General features: G+C 36.0%; 1 protein-coding gene across 6 annotated transcripts in view; it reads left to right on the top strand.

The window, feature by feature from the left end:
- The window catches only part of FRYL (FRY like transcription coactivator), a 127,335-nt gene that overhangs the window by 20,265 nt on the left and 91,448 nt on the right, over window positions 1-15,622 (top strand). For all 6 annotated transcript variants that reach the window (XM_063310416.1, XM_063310413.1, XM_063310414.1 and 3 more), the window contains exons 2-3: window positions 11,253-11,452; window positions 15,197-15,250. In XM_063310416.1, coding sequence (XP_063166486.1) covers window positions 11,333-11,452; window positions 15,197-15,250 — 174 coding nt within the window. In that variant the 5' untranslated portion in view covers window positions 11,253-11,332. The remainder of the gene's footprint in view (window positions 1-11,252; window positions 11,453-15,196; window positions 15,251-15,622) is intronic.

Below are 15,622 nucleotides of genomic sequence, written 5' to 3'. Positions count from 1 at the left end.
GGCTTCCCAGGGCAGCTGGGGCTTCACACTGCACTGCAACTCAGGGGCTTTTTGCAGCCCCAGAGCCATGGCATGGCAAGAAGCCCCTGAGCTGCAGTGCGGCAAGCAGCCCCAGAGCCGTGTGGTTCTGGGGATGCTTGCCGCACTGCAAGGTAGGGTGCGGGGCAGCCAAAAGGGCAGAGATCGGCAAGGAGTAAAAGGTACTTGCTCAGTGTTTATATATTGTTTCTGCCTGGCATAGGAATCACTGGTTCCCAGTTTGCTAGCTTCAGCTCTTACACTGTTTCACAATTGATTACAAGATAATATCGATCTATTCACACATCAGGTATGCTTCACTGTAGATTTAGAAATTTCTAGTAATGCTTAATTGGGTCAGGGATTTGGATCCTAATTTAAATAGAGCTGTTGAACAAATTAAAAGTTGATATACTGTGAGAATCAGTTCTCACATTGCTAAAGTAACAAGCAACTATCAAAACAACAAGGAAATGCAGACTGCCCAGCCCTTAAAAAAGCAGCAGGCATCCTACCCCATTGCCTGCCACTACCACCATTGCTGCCATAATATCTACAGATGTCTTGTGTGAAAGTAAAATACTTGCTGGAATTCTTGTGTTGTAACTATATTGTTCTTTCCAATAGATATCATTATCAGAGCTCTTTGTGACTTGCTTTTTGAATTAACTGTTTCCTGACTAAGTTGTTGAAGAAACCACTATTGGCAACATGCCCAACATGTGAAGTCAAAATTGAATAAAGTATATTATGGCTTATCATGATGCATGGAGTTATTCTCAAAACTGTGCTTTGATTAACAGCTGGAAAATAATCTGTGGAATGCACTAAAATTTTATTGAACTGTACTGCATACTATATATTATGATATAACAGATGGATTAGAGCTCAAAATAATGTACACATGGCTGCAAATATATTAAGTAATTGTGACTACATATAACTAAACTGCCTGACTGCCCTGTGGTTAGAAAAGCAGGATATAAATCAAGATTGCAGTTGTAAAAAGCATAAAAGGGATTAAATCTAAAAAAAGAGATATTTATATCAAAACTAGTACCATCTTCTTTTGGTGCTCAGGTTATTTAAGAGTATCATATTATCAAATCCTGAATAGAAAGCATGTAGTGTAGGTAAGATATGCTCACAATAAATCAAAGAGGGGGAGATTTAAAGTCTATGAAAAACTATAGACCAGATAGAAAGGAGACAAAAGACATAAGAAAAATAATAGTGCATATTAGATGATCTCTCATAATGAATTTTTAGATTTTTTTAAAGTAGTGTCTTTCAGAATTACTGGTAACCTTTCCTGATTTTGCCATTCTGGCCCCTACAAAATGCTGGGCTTTGTGGGATGTTGTTCACTGTTTTCTACTAGGTAGTGTAATCTTGGCAATAGTGAACCCCACAAATCAATCTCAGAGTAAATAGGATTATAGCATTATTTTAGTTGATAACCATATTTACGATATGGTTATTAACTTTTAGTCAAATCAGCTTGGACTGTGGCAGTATTTCCAAGCATTTTATTGGCAAAAATTGAAGAAAGGTCAGGTTATTTTGTATGCTGCCTAAAATGCATACAAAACCTTATTTCTATTTTAACTCAGTAGTTTATGTGTATATTTCTCTGTATCTATCTCAAAGATACTTGTATACATTTTCATGGAAGATTTTAAGTCTATTGTGCTTTTCTATTTCTTGCTGTATATATTATATGCCCTAAAAGCTAAGGGGAAAAACCTTTTAAAAAAAAAGCTGTAAGCATTTTTCCCCAGCAAACTAAGCACATTTACTTAACTCATGACTCTTGATTTTGTTTCATTCTTGGTTTCCTTGAATTTTTTTATACAATGAAAAGGCAGCATTCAGGCCCTTAGGAATATTGCTTGTTCAGGCTTCCGGTGGGAATATGGTGGACTGAGCAGCTGTGCCCATGAGCTTCACAAGCAGAACTGGCATTGTGGCAGTTTTTCCAGGCTCAGGTTGGTCTCTCCTGTAGCCTAGAGCTTTTTTCTGGATTAAGGAAAAAGCTTGGAATCGACCCATTCGTCCTCTGGACAGCAAGTTGCAACCAGGAGATTGTGGATAGCGTGTGCGATCGACGGGTAAGACTTTGCCGGGAGGTTGGGATTTCACCATTTCCGAGCCACACTGCAGCCCTTAAAGGGACAGTAAGTCCAGCCACCCCATTTCTAAAACACCCAATTTACTTTTTTTTTTTTTTTTTTTAAAGTCTTGTACCCTAAGAGAGGCTTTTTACAGTAAGAAGAAGCAGAATCTCTTGGTGTTTATCGTTATTTCGATAAATGATAATTTATCATTTAAATTTATCGTTTAATTTATCATTTAATTTTTTTAATTTAAATTTTTTTTAAAAAAATGTATAAAGTTTTTTTAATTATTTTTTTTTAATGTATAAAGTTTTGGCTTGTTTTCCCATTTAAAGATTAAGGAGGACTGAGAATATATAATTGCCTTCCTGTTACTATTTTTGTGCTGAATTTGAAGGATTGTGTCAGAACCCACAATCAAAGAGTTGTTAGATCTGTTGATTGTGTTCTCTGCCATTGAAGCAACGCATGTCAAGCTCCGAATGGGAGGGGGAAAGCTGCTGAGAGTGAGAAGGAATCCAAGGTTGTATCAGCCAGCCGGCCAGGACTGGAATGCTAGACTGTTAAGGGAAAAGGGTGGTGGTGGAATGTGGAGGAGGTTTTTGATGTGCCTATGTGTCTTTTATCAGGTAGCTGTGTGGGAACTTTACTAGTCGTGGCTTTTGCTTTAATCTGTACACATCATCAATAAATCTGAAATCTGCATTTCATCTGGATGCATGAGTCAGAATGTTATTGAGTCATCTGTGGCAGAACTTTACATAAAGCCACGAATAGCAGCTTTCCCCCTCCCATCCAGAGCTTGACATGCATTGCTTCAATGGCAGAGAACACACTCAACAGATCTAAATTGTGTCATCTGGCTGAAGACGTTATGGGGGAAGATGAAGATTTTGGCAAAGATGGAGATGTTTCTGTTGTCAGTGAGATTGAAGAAATGCCAAGCCAAGACTACATTTTGGTGCTGAAGGGGTTAAAGCTGTCTGAGCTGCAGATTAGAGTTGTTTTTCTGGGGAAATGTTATGACTTTATGGGGGAATGTTATGGGAGAGAAGAGAATTTGTTTTGTGGGAGTTTTTTTGCTGAGAAGTCTGAGTTTTTAAGGGGGGCAGTTGGGCTGTTTGATTTTTGTAAGAAAAACGCTTTATGTGTAATAGGGAGATATGTACTATAAATGCCCTGGTATATTTTGAAGTGGGGTAAAAAATTAATGTGTAACTGGATTGATAATGACGCTATTATGATTTTATTTCTTTTTAATGACTTGGATTAAATTTACTGGACTTTTTTAAAGGTTTGATTGATTTGTAGGATTTATAAGGCATCTATAAGATATACTTCTTTGGTTTTTAGGTTTAATAGGGTTAAGATTGTTGTAGTATTAATTACAAAAGCAGACAATTTATATGTTTTTATAATTTGATTTTTATTATAGTGGACAGAAATATATAGAACAGTGGTAGGAAGGAAATAATTAAATGGATGTTGTTTTATGAAGGAGGGAAGTTGATTTAGAAATTCATATCTATACACACACACACACACACACACTTTTTTATATAAGGGAAAGGAGCAATTGCATTAGTATTTTATATGTGTTAATGGAAGGATTTATAGAAATAATATGATTTTGGTTTGATACAGAGTAAGGGGTTGATTATGGAAATTGCTGTATATTCTTGTTGAAAGTCAGAAGTCACCTCTGTATGCAATTTTTAAAATTCTTTTTTATTGTGTTTCACACTTAGTTTTTTTGTAGTTTTTTGCTTTTTTTAGTTTTTATCTTTGTTTTAAACTTAATAAATTTCTTATTAAAAATACTGCCTGTTCCTTAGTCATTGTTACATCACCAAAACAAAAATGAAACAAGCTGCATGATCAAGTGCTTTCTCTTCCTAGGTCTTTATGATTGATAGATAGATATAGATAGAGCTGTTCCATGTGTATGTATTTGTGTAGATCTATATATATCTATATATATAAGTATATACACACATACACACTCAAATTATAGTATATATTGACATTCACTACAATTAGTAATTATGCCTACATTCTATTATTACATATACAGATTGATATTGATATGATTGAATAAAACAATAAATTGTATTTTTTCTGTTTTTGTTTTACATTTTGTATTTTTATTTGTTATAAGTCACTTTGAGTGTTGTATGAACAGAAAGGCACGATACCAATTTAATAAATAAATGACATAAAACCACAGATATATAATTTGGGTTAAATGTATCTTTGACTGCCATTGGGGAGTCATTCTTTGCAATTTATCCTGGACAAGACCAGTATATGAATAATTGAAGCAATATGGGCACTTTTAACATAAGATCTTCTGCTTGTAAATCAGCCTAAACTGATAAATACTATATAACTATACTGTATATCTTGATCCTTCAAGAATAGTGCAAATCAATTTAAGATTAATTACAAACTTCTATCCAGTAATGATAGTTTCTTAACCTAGTTCCCTTCTATCTTTCTGGATTAAGTCTCAGCCCACCACAACCTCTAGGCAGCAGCTCAAGAGTATCAATGCTTCTCTGGGAAAAGAGGTAGAAGTGAATAACTCCTGAACAACGATGTCACAATAGTTTAATCAGAACTCTCCAAATGACTTCTCCTAGCAGTTTCCTCTAGGCATTAAGCATGAATACAGAACAGAATTTTGTTGCATACGTCTTGATGTTGCTTCTTCTTGTAGGATTAAATTCAATTCTCCATTTTCTCTCCTAAGACAAACTTAGATATATTATCGGTGCTACAGAGAAAAGGAAAGGGAGGTCCCAGAAAATGAATAAACTTCCCCTTGCTGTTTTGTTTTCTTAACTATCTCCGGCCAGGATAATTAGACTGTATCGTCTTATGAGTTACCCTTATAAATTACTGGGAACTAAATGGAAAGGGAGGGGTTTGTCACCCACCCAACTAAGGATAATATTTTTCCTAAATAAAGTAGAAAAGTGTCTTTGTCTTTTCTCGTAGAACTACTGATTTAAGCTTTGTCAATATTTATTTTATTCCAAGTAGATATTAAAGCCTTATCAGGCTAGCAATCTAATCCAAACAATAATATCATAGGTTCTTTTGGTAGTAGTACAACCTACTTACAGGATGGACTTTTAACCCAAGGCAAGTATTTTATATTATTTGATAGAAAATATTTTTTAAATAAAACAAGTGTTTGCTACTATAAATCTATACAGGCAGTCCTCACCTACCAACCACTTGTTTGGCGACCCTTCAGTTGTGACGGCGCTGAATGAGGAGACTTACAGCCAATCCTGAAAGTTGCAGTTGTTGCAGCGTCCCGTGGTCACGTGATCATGATTCAGGCACTTGGCAACCACCACACAACTACAATGGTTGCAGTGTCCCATGGACACATGAACACCATTTGTGACCTTCACTGCTGGCTTCCAACAAGCAAAGTCAATGGGGACGCCGGCAGGAATTTGCAAGTCACAGTCATGTGATGTGCTTAATGACTGCACGTGATTCACTTAACGACTGCAGCCAGAACTGCCATCGCAGGTTGGTGCAATCGTGATTTTTTTTGCTTTGCGACCGTGTTGCTTAGCGACAGAGTTCCTGGTCCCAATTACAGTTGCTAACTGAGGACTACCTGTATTTACTTTTACCCTTAATTCTGTATCTGTAATCCTATATTCATAGTCCTGCAGTCTATTTTTATAAATTTATATTTATTAACTATAGTTATGAAATATACCTCTAAAGTATTTTTACTTGCAAATGATGAATGGTACTGTTCAGTTCCTTCAGAATTACTTCCCCTCACTTATTCTGCAGCTTCTTTTCATGGTCCCTTTCTGACAAGGAGAGAAACTTAGTCCTTTCACTCCCTGTCCCAGCAGCTTTCAAGCAATTTTTCTTCTATTGCTTTGCTACTGGGCTGGGCTCTGTTGCTGTTCAGACTGCTGGGCTGGTGATGATGGGTGTTTCTGGCTTGGTAGTTCCAAGTGAGCATGTTGTTGCTCCTGCGGTTGCTTGGTTGGAACTGTTGCCATGTCTTGTGCTTCTGGCTGTTGCTGGGTTGGGATTGCTCTGCTGCTGTGGCCTCTGTGTTGGTCTCTGGAGGGATGGAGTGAATTGTCTGCTGCTGGGCAGGCACTGTTGAGGCTTTGTCTCATTCCCTCCAAATTCCATCATGGTCAAAGCATGGTCAACAGGGAGAGCAGAAAATTGGATGGTTTTGGTTGCAAAAACTTTATCAGGGTAACTATTTATTACGTCTGTACAGCAAAGCACCATAATTTCTTATGGGAAATGACGAATGTCAAAATTGTCCAAGTTTTCCAGATGGAGATGGTAAGCTTTTATGATGACTACAACACTCGTATTACCATTAAATCCAATTCATACGTAAATACAGTAATGGAAGAAGCGTACAGAATGGCAAAAAATGGAAGTTCCCGCATTTTCTCTAACTTAAACAGCCCAATGAGTACATGATTCCACCTCCCTTGCTCTGGTATGCAGCCCCCCTTTCCCTCAGTTCGTGCCAGTCTCTTGCAGGTGTCTCCAATGGCTCAGCCAGTTGACCTTGGGTATTAGAGATAATCCAAACATGATGTCTTTTCACTCTTGAATGTTCCCCCTCCCTTCTACCGCCTCACAAGTCTCTACATGTGTTGACTTCATTCATGCATGCGAGTCCAATCAGAGGTTCTGGGAATGTTTGATTGGGGAGCATGACAGCTTTGCTGAGAAGAGTTAATTTTTGTTCATCATACGGCTGAGTTAACAATAGAGGACATGGCAATCTCAATTGTGCTTTGCCATTATGCAGTACATTATTCCAAAGTCCTGGGCTTACTTTGGAAGCTGAATTTGGGACTGAGAGCTTGCCTTTTGATAAGGATGGACTGTTTTGTGCAGAGATCATCAGCATTTATTTTCTTTTAGGTGTTCTTATCAAACTTTATCCAGAGGCTCAGTATTATCCTCTTACCCTGAGCAACAGGCATTCCATCCGTAGCTCTTGCTGGTGTCTTTGACTATTTCTGCATCCATCATTTGGAGACTGGTCGGATTTTAAGGAATGTAGTTCAGTACTGTATAACAGATTGCCCAAGAATATGACATTGAATTTTGAGATAACCTACTGCTAAGTTCCAGGGCTTTTTTAGAATTGTGCCAGGAAGTCCATCTCCTTTTGCTAAAAGAGCCAATTCGTTTGGGAACCATATTGTCAATTTCTATTCAAGGTATTTTGAAATTCATTCTTTAAAAATTCTTTAATTTTTTTTTTTAATTCTGCTTTATAGTCTGGTGGTTGTATGTCTTGCAATGTGTGCAGGGACCTGTTTCTTGGTTAATATAGTGTTTATGATGGGTCATTATTCTCAGCTGCTAGGCATTTTAATTTTTGTATTATTGTAAATATTTTTAGTTTTTAAATTTTGTTCACTGCCCAGGGTCACTTAGTGAGATGGGCAGCCATACAAATTGAATGAATGAATGAATGAATACAGCCTCATAGTACTGATTCATGTGGTAGGAGACAACAATATATTGTGCTACTGGCTCAACTGAGTTTGCTCTACCACTGCTGAACACCAATTGCATACTGCAACAATTAATGTTTCAGATGTCACTTGAGCAGTCCTGTTGTATCTCAGGCCAACTCTGCTTCTGCATCAGGAGAGGTGTAGACCAATAGTTCATTGACTATAAGGAGACTCAAGATCTGCAGGGATTTGGCCAATTGCTTCTTCTTCACCACTTGATGCTTTGACAGGCTCGATAGTCACGATTTATTGTTAACTTGCCAAGATTATCTATGCCTCTCAAAAGGTTCCTGACCTGGCATCTCTCCATTGAGGAGACATATGCTATCTGGATATCAGTCATTCTCACAGAAGTGTCTAATGACCCTGGATTGGCTCCACCTCTGGAACTGTAGCCATGAAGGCCATATCTCCACCTTTGTTGTAATTCTCCATGCTTTCTTCTTTAATCAGCTTTTTCAGTTGCTTTGTATCTCAGTTGCTCCTTGGGCCGCAGAGGCTCTTGTCAAGCATTATGTGTCCAGGTTTGTTGCCTCTAGCAAAAAAAAAAAAAAAGTCTCCCAAGTATGTATTTTTGAAGGTTACTTTTTTATGATTGAGAAATACTTCCTGAATTTCATTTTAAAGATTTGAAGCATTGACATACATGAAAAATCCTCATTAGGTAATTTACTGTACATAGGAGGTGAACTTCTAGAGTCACAAGAGATTCTTGGGTTTTATTGATGCAGAAATTATTGGTATGAGCCAGCTTATGTTAAAACTACTATTCTATGGGGAAAAAACTGTTTGCAGTTATTAAGTCTGCTGTTCTTAAAAGAATTTCAGTACAGATCTGCCACAGCTGCTTAGAAAGCAATATTGGTAGAGCAGCACCTTGTCAGTATTTTGACAGCAAAACAATTTCAGGCACAATTTATATTGAGAAGTGATATCTATTTCAGCGATTTGTTACCAGTGGTAAATTGCAGTCATCAGTTATTGCAGTAGTCACCATTTTTATCTGGGTTGGCACAGTCCCTTGTCCATCTCTGCTTCCCAGTTCTCATCAAATATATATTGAATAATGCTTAGTTTGGCCTATGGAACAGCTTCCTGAAAGCTTCTGTGCAAAAGGGAGTTGAAGTTTTTTAGCTTGTTCTATTTGAAAAGAAGCCACTTTTCCTTAGGAAAGGTTTTTCAGTTTGAAATGTTATAGTTTCTGTTACTTCACTCATCAGTTTTCTCAGAAGTAGAAAATGGATACTTCCACCAGATTTTCTGCCCCTATGTAATCTGAATTTTCTTTAGATTCTTTTAATCAAGATAAATGGATCATAGCACGCGCTAAAGGAAAAGCATCAACCTCTACCATAGATATGGGTGAGCAAAGGGCTGGCTGCTGTCCCTGGGCCCCCCTTTTTGTGGTCTCCAGAGCACCCAGGATTGTACCATCAAAATCTAGTGGCAAAATGCAGAATCACAGTAGGGTAGTTTTTGCAACTTAGAACTTTGCTTTATAATAAGGTATAATAGGATATAATATAATCTTGATATAATAGGGCTATAATAACAGAATCTTGACAGCCTGCCAGGGTTTCCTTCTGTGTTGTCTTATATTGTGCACAATACACATATTGTGTATGTGTGTGTGGTATTTTGAATCTCTTCTTTATGCTTATCTTTCCTAGGACTTAGATTTAATTTACTGTCTCTTATCCATTAATGTCTTTTGTGTGTGGAATGCTTCTCCGACTTTCCCATCCATTGTTTGTTTGTTTTTGTTTTTTGTTCATTTTTGTTCGTGGTACTGTGTATCACACATACTTGGATGTTGGGTGAGCAGCAGTAGTTCATGAGGACAGATATTTTGGGCTTTTGGAGTCTGCTTCTGGAGAATGAGAACTAGCCCACTGGGAGAGGAATTATGCTTGTCTGGGGCCCACATGGAAGATCAGCAAAAGACTGAGTCCTTTCAGTTTTTCATCCTGCAGCCATCAACTTTACTTACCCCTTTGATTTGTTGGACTGGAGAATTTGGCAAAGTTGCAGAACTTTGATAGTGGATGAACTGCAGTGCTCAGAACCGTTGCTATTTCTGTGCTGTCACTGTTACAGACTCATGAGGCCTAAGAAGCTGGAAAACTGCATTTAACTGCGGTTTAGAGTCTCAGGCTAGCATAGCCTCATTTTACTGTGGACCTTTCTTTCATTCCTGGCAATAACTCAGTGGGATCTCTGCTTAAATTCAGACTGTAAGACCTGTAAGATTGTAATTTCAATCTAAATTGTTGGCAGGATTGGGCCAACAATAGCCCCCAGTGGAGATCGGTCTGGCTTCTTCCTTACTGATTTTCAGGAACATGCTGAAAATGGAGCTATTTCAGAAGGCATTCCCCTAATTTAAGAACTCTGCCATTTTTTATTTTTTTGTTTTTGTTTTCTCATTTGTTATTTTTATTTCAGAGTTTTATGATACTATCTTCTAGCCATATTGTGGGTGTTGTACATTTTTTTTGTTACATTATATTCTATAGAAGCTGAGAATTAGATTGCAGTGGCTATAAGCCTAATAAATAGATAAATAAAAATTACCAAGACATAAAGAATTACATTGTTTCTTTAGATACTGCTTCACAAAGAAAAGGTTTTATCACTTACAATGTTTAAAGTGTGGACTAGTCTTAAAGAAAAGATTTACAAAACCTCTCCTTGCTTCATGTTGAATAGAATGTTAGGTGCATTTTATTCTGGTGGTTAATCATTTTATTTAATTTTACAATATGAGCAGAATAAAATGTTTAAGATTTGTATTCTAAAGTGTGGGGAATGTTTATGAATTGCTTTGTTGCCGTTTACCTGCTGTATTTTAGTTATGATTTGTATTTGTACGGTATCTTGAATTTATAAAAATTCAGTTACCTTTATTATAGAAAGGTGGGAGTTAAATAGCATTTCCTCTCTCCAGTGCAACAAACAACTCTTAAAAGGACAGGAATTTCAGATGTAGACAGTGTTATGGCTTGTTGATCAAAGCAGAATGGGTTGGGATGAGGGGAACACACTGTCAGTACTTATCATTGGACAACGATTAAATATTTTGAATCAGCCACATACCTTAGTTAACTGTGAACCACATGTTCACACAAATATAATTCTTCCTTGCTTTTAGGAGCAATAAAAATCATATTTATAATCTCATGTTTAACTTTGAAATTGTCAAGAATATATTGGAGACAGAGGAAGAAGTATAGTTAAATAATCCCCTAATCCTTGATAGTTTTTAATTCCTTTTCTGTATTGATAGCACAATAAGAACTGTAAAGAGGGTTAAAGAGAGTATAGATGGCATAAATTGCCTATGTTTATCCCTGGTATCTTTGATTTAGTTACATATGGCCCCAATATCTGTCAATGATACTTATCCTCCAATTTATGCATTTTTCTTATGCTTCAGTTGGAAACAAACTTAGAACTTTCTCCTCTTAGAGGCCTTCCTTAAATTCTGACATTCTAAAGTATTTTGTTTGTAAGAAATGCTGATGCTTTTGATTTACTCCATTATTAATGATCTATATTTCTCTTCCTCTAGCATCAGCACCAGCCAGAAGCATTGCTAAGCACAGAATTTCTCCCACCATCAATTCTACCTGGGAAAAGAGAAGCGTCATCATGTCTAATATTACCATTGATCCAGATGTCAAACCTGGTGAATATGTCATCAAGAGCCTCTTTGCTGAGTTTGCTATTCAAGCTGAAAAGAAAATTGAAGTTGTAATGGCTGAACCTTTGGTGAGTTATGTTAGGCAGCCTTCTTTCAGTTCGTATTTTTCTCAAATTACTTAATCTTAATTTGAAAACAACAGTGAAGAGCCATAATATTCAGTGAAGCACAAGGAAATACTTTATTTCCTCTCCTTTCCTTTCTCCTTCCATGTGGCTAATAGCTTGTAAGATCAGAGTTGGAGAGGTAATAACATAAAAATACTTAGTAGAGCAAAGGAGGTCATAAGTCATAAAACTGTAAAATAGAACTATATTAGCCAAGTGTAGACTTACTTTGTATCTGATTAAAATCCCCTTTATTTTAGTGGAATTTGAGCATTATATATAAAAAACATGCAAAATAGAAAGCATACGGTTAATAAAACTTCAAAATATCCATATTTGGTTGTGTGCTACATTGATGTTCTCTTCTATTTTATTTCATTTCATTGATAACTGGCTGATCCATGGCTACTAAAAGCTTCCTTCGAACCTGGCCAAATAAATACTTTAGTCTAAAGTGAAATTTATGTAAGTAGTCATTATTCTGATAAAAGGTTGGCTCAGATAGACTAGCATTAGGGCTGTAAACACAGACTTTAGAAGAAGGCAATAGCAAACCATTGTTGCCAAGAAATTTACATGGATATGCTCATGTAGTTAGTAGGAATCAAGTGCAACTCAAGGGACTCTTTATCTTGCATAATCTTTGGGTACTATCTCCACTTTAGTCTTTTTTATTGTTTTCTTTTTTCAGTGGGGGAAAACAGTTGGAAAAGGAGATGCACTGGGAAGGAGAAAGAAGCAGAAGCAGCAGTCAGTGTTCATCAAGGAAAAAGGAGATTTAGAGGAATCATAATTGATAAAGGAGGGGGAAAGTTGCAAGATAAGAAAAGGAAATGACTACATGGAGGCAGTGGAGATGCTTGGCTATATATCTTCTAGCTCTGGCTGGCTTTTGATGCTCCCCACTGGATTTTATTAGATCTGCAAGGACTTTGATTTTTTAAAAATTATTTTTAGTTTACCTTCCTGTTGATCCACACAACAGTATTGTCTAGATCACGGGTTTTCAAACTTTTTCAGACAGTGGAACCTGTTAGTTAAAAAAAGAAATTTCCTAGAATTCCTGACCAAGAGACAATGTTCACTGTTTAAAAAAATTGACCTGATAAAGAAGAAGGGTAATAAGAGATGATAGATTTGAGTATTATATAATTTACGTATGTCATTTCTTACAGGCAGAGCAGTAATTTTCACACTTAGATGAAAAAGTATAAGGCTCTTTCAAAAGGAAAAGGAAAAAAAACTTCTTATGGTTTACAGTAGTGTTATTATTTTGATAATTGAATCACTTCAGCTAAAATAATCAAGGCACAAATCAAAGCTTAATGATATACAACAGTAAAAAATACAATTAATGCTAAGATATTACTATGATAAATTTCCACTTTGTCTCTTATGAATTAATTTTATCCATTTACTTATTTTTTTTAAGCATTGCACTAGATACTTATGAAACTGATTTTGTTCTTTAGTGTTGTTGCTACTAATTTGTGCATTGATGCTTAATCTGGAATTTGCAGGATGGATACCAAAGAACAAGAATACTAAAGGAGACACCAGAACAACAACAAACTTTTAAGAAAGTTTATTAAGAAACTGTCCCTGAGTATATTCATGGCGTTGGGGGTACTTCTTCAATCTGCCACAGTGAGCCCAAGTGGCTCTGACAGTCTCCAGAATTTGACTCAAGGAAGTCAGATTTGCAGGCCAGATCTTATAGGTCTTTACCCCACTCCCTCACCCTTTGGAATGCTCACCCTGGCACTGGATTGATTGACCAGAAGGAAACTAATATTTGAGATTACATTCAGTGAAGAGGAATGAATTACAAATGAGTAAACAGACACACAAGAGAAGATCCTCATTGAAAGTAATGTGATAGCACTGGCTGTTTCCTTGGTGTGCTTGCTGCAAGCCGCTCTGGAGGTGAAAGCCATGAACTATTAAATTAATTAAGTTCAGGGCAAGGATTTTGTCAGTTGGAAGAGAAATGCTTGAATAGTTGGGGAGATTATACAAGAAGCATAGGATATGAGTTTGATTGCACCAAGCTGCCTGTTCTAAAAGTTGATTGTAAAATTATGATTTAAAAAAAATTGGAATATGACTCTTCCAAAGGGCAGTCTGCCCAAAGAGGGCCAAAACAACATCAGTATCAATTCAGTTAGAAAAGGGGTGCCTTTTGCATAATTCACTTGCAAATCAGCAATTGAATCATCAGAGCAAAATAATTAAAATCACATAGTTTTCATTATTCGATCTGACCAATTGATTTGACTTAGAAATTCAAATTATAGCCCTGAGTTGAACTTTAACAAAGCATAAATCTTTCCAATAATTTTCAATTCAAATGGGAACTTGTTATTTCTTAAAAAGTAATTGGTCTTGTAAGATCACTGCCTATATTTGAGCACAAAAAATGGCAATATAGCACCATGTTAAAAACAGGATATTGGAAAGGGGCTGTGAAAGTTTTTTTGTGGTAGTCTGTTCCTGCTATATTGGAGGAAAGCATTTTTCAAAATAAAATTACTTTCTAACATAGAGAAGAAGCCTTGCAAATCAAAAAAGGAACATTGAGCATAGAATATCAATTGGAGAATTTTAGACACACCACCAAAGCCACTGCTTCCTGACTTTTGCCTATCTTGGTTACTGAAGATTGATTATGAGGGCTTTAAAAGAGAAATGGTCTGTGTCACCATGAAATAGTTCTTAGAGCAAGGAGAGCTTTATAACTGCCATCTAGGTATTATTATCCCTTTTGGTAAGGTATTAGAGAAGGTGATAACACCTTAAATCCAGGTATTTTTAGTTGACGTGAATTATCTAGATTTAATGTTGGCAGTCAAGGATATTTTAATGGAAGATACCTATTAATAATTGTTTCTTCTAAGGATCTGAGCAGCTTTTAGTAATATTGAGTATGATATCTTGCCGGACCAGTTCTAAAGATTAGATGAAGTTAAGTTTTATGCTTCAGCAAGAATTTTCCCACAGTTTTTTTTTTAATGGGAGGGGGACTCAAAGTTGATAGTCCTTTATACTAAATATCCATAATATTACACACTGACTAAGCCTCAGCATTTTGTGTTTCAGTTTTCAAGGATGGATATTATTGAACAACTAAACCTTCACACAAATTTTAGTATTTTTGCTTTTTTTGTTTTAATATTTTAAAACTGATTAATTTCTTTACATCGATTAAAGATTATAGTAATCATGTAGTACAAGTTGCATTAGAATTGTGTTCATTTGTTATAAAATCTGTTTCTACTCTTAAATCAATTTAATCATATTTTCTTATAGAATATTCTCTGAAATGCTGTGAACTTTTTTGGCAGCTCAAACCATGATATCACCACCACCATGTTTCACAGATGGGATAAGGTTCTTATGTTGGAAGGCAGTGCTTGCCTTTTGCCCAAAATTACGCTTTTAATTCAAGCCAAAAATTTGAAATTTGTGGTGGTATTATATTTATAATTTCATTTTGGCTTGAAAAATAAGATGGATGACTCTGAATTTATAAAAATTCTTAGCAATACCATTAATTAAATATATATGGTGGATGCATTTCAATATATTGTAAAGCTATATTTTAAAAATTGAAGAAAAGTAGAGATCAGTTTGGATTATTTGATATTGGGTACATGTATGATACTGTACCAGATGTAACTTAATACTTTATTACTCCTATTTTAGGAAAAACCCTTGTCTAGATCTCTTCAGAGAGGTGAAGATCTTCAATTTGATCAGGTTGGTAAAATTCATTTTAAAACCTAAAGCCTTGTATTTGTTAGGGTTTTTAAACAGGTCACAGAAGTCCACCAGATATATTTCCTAAGGAATATAAGTTGGTTGACCTGGATTTTGCTGCACAAGTTGGTTAAAAGCAGGTTTCTATATCTTATATTTGAAATATTTCAGAGATAGGGTTTTTTACTCACTTTAGAAGCATTTAGTTGCACCAAAGATCTGTCCATGAACTGAAGCTCAAGACAAAGTGGGTCATGCAGTAAGACAACAATCCAAAACACACAAGTCCTACAACCAAAGGATGGTTAAAACAGAAAAAATACTATGTTTTTTGCTAAGCCCATTAAAAAGTCGTTACTTTATACAGTGGTG

Source organism: Candoia aspera, chromosome 8 (assembly GCF_035149785.1).
Source record: "Candoia aspera isolate rCanAsp1 chromosome 8, rCanAsp1.hap2, whole genome shotgun sequence".
NCBI lineage: Eukaryota > Metazoa > Chordata > Lepidosauria > Squamata > Boidae > Candoia > Candoia aspera.
The sequence above is the reverse complement of the archived record's forward strand: the minus strand, read 5'-3'. Positions and strand labels throughout refer to the sequence as shown.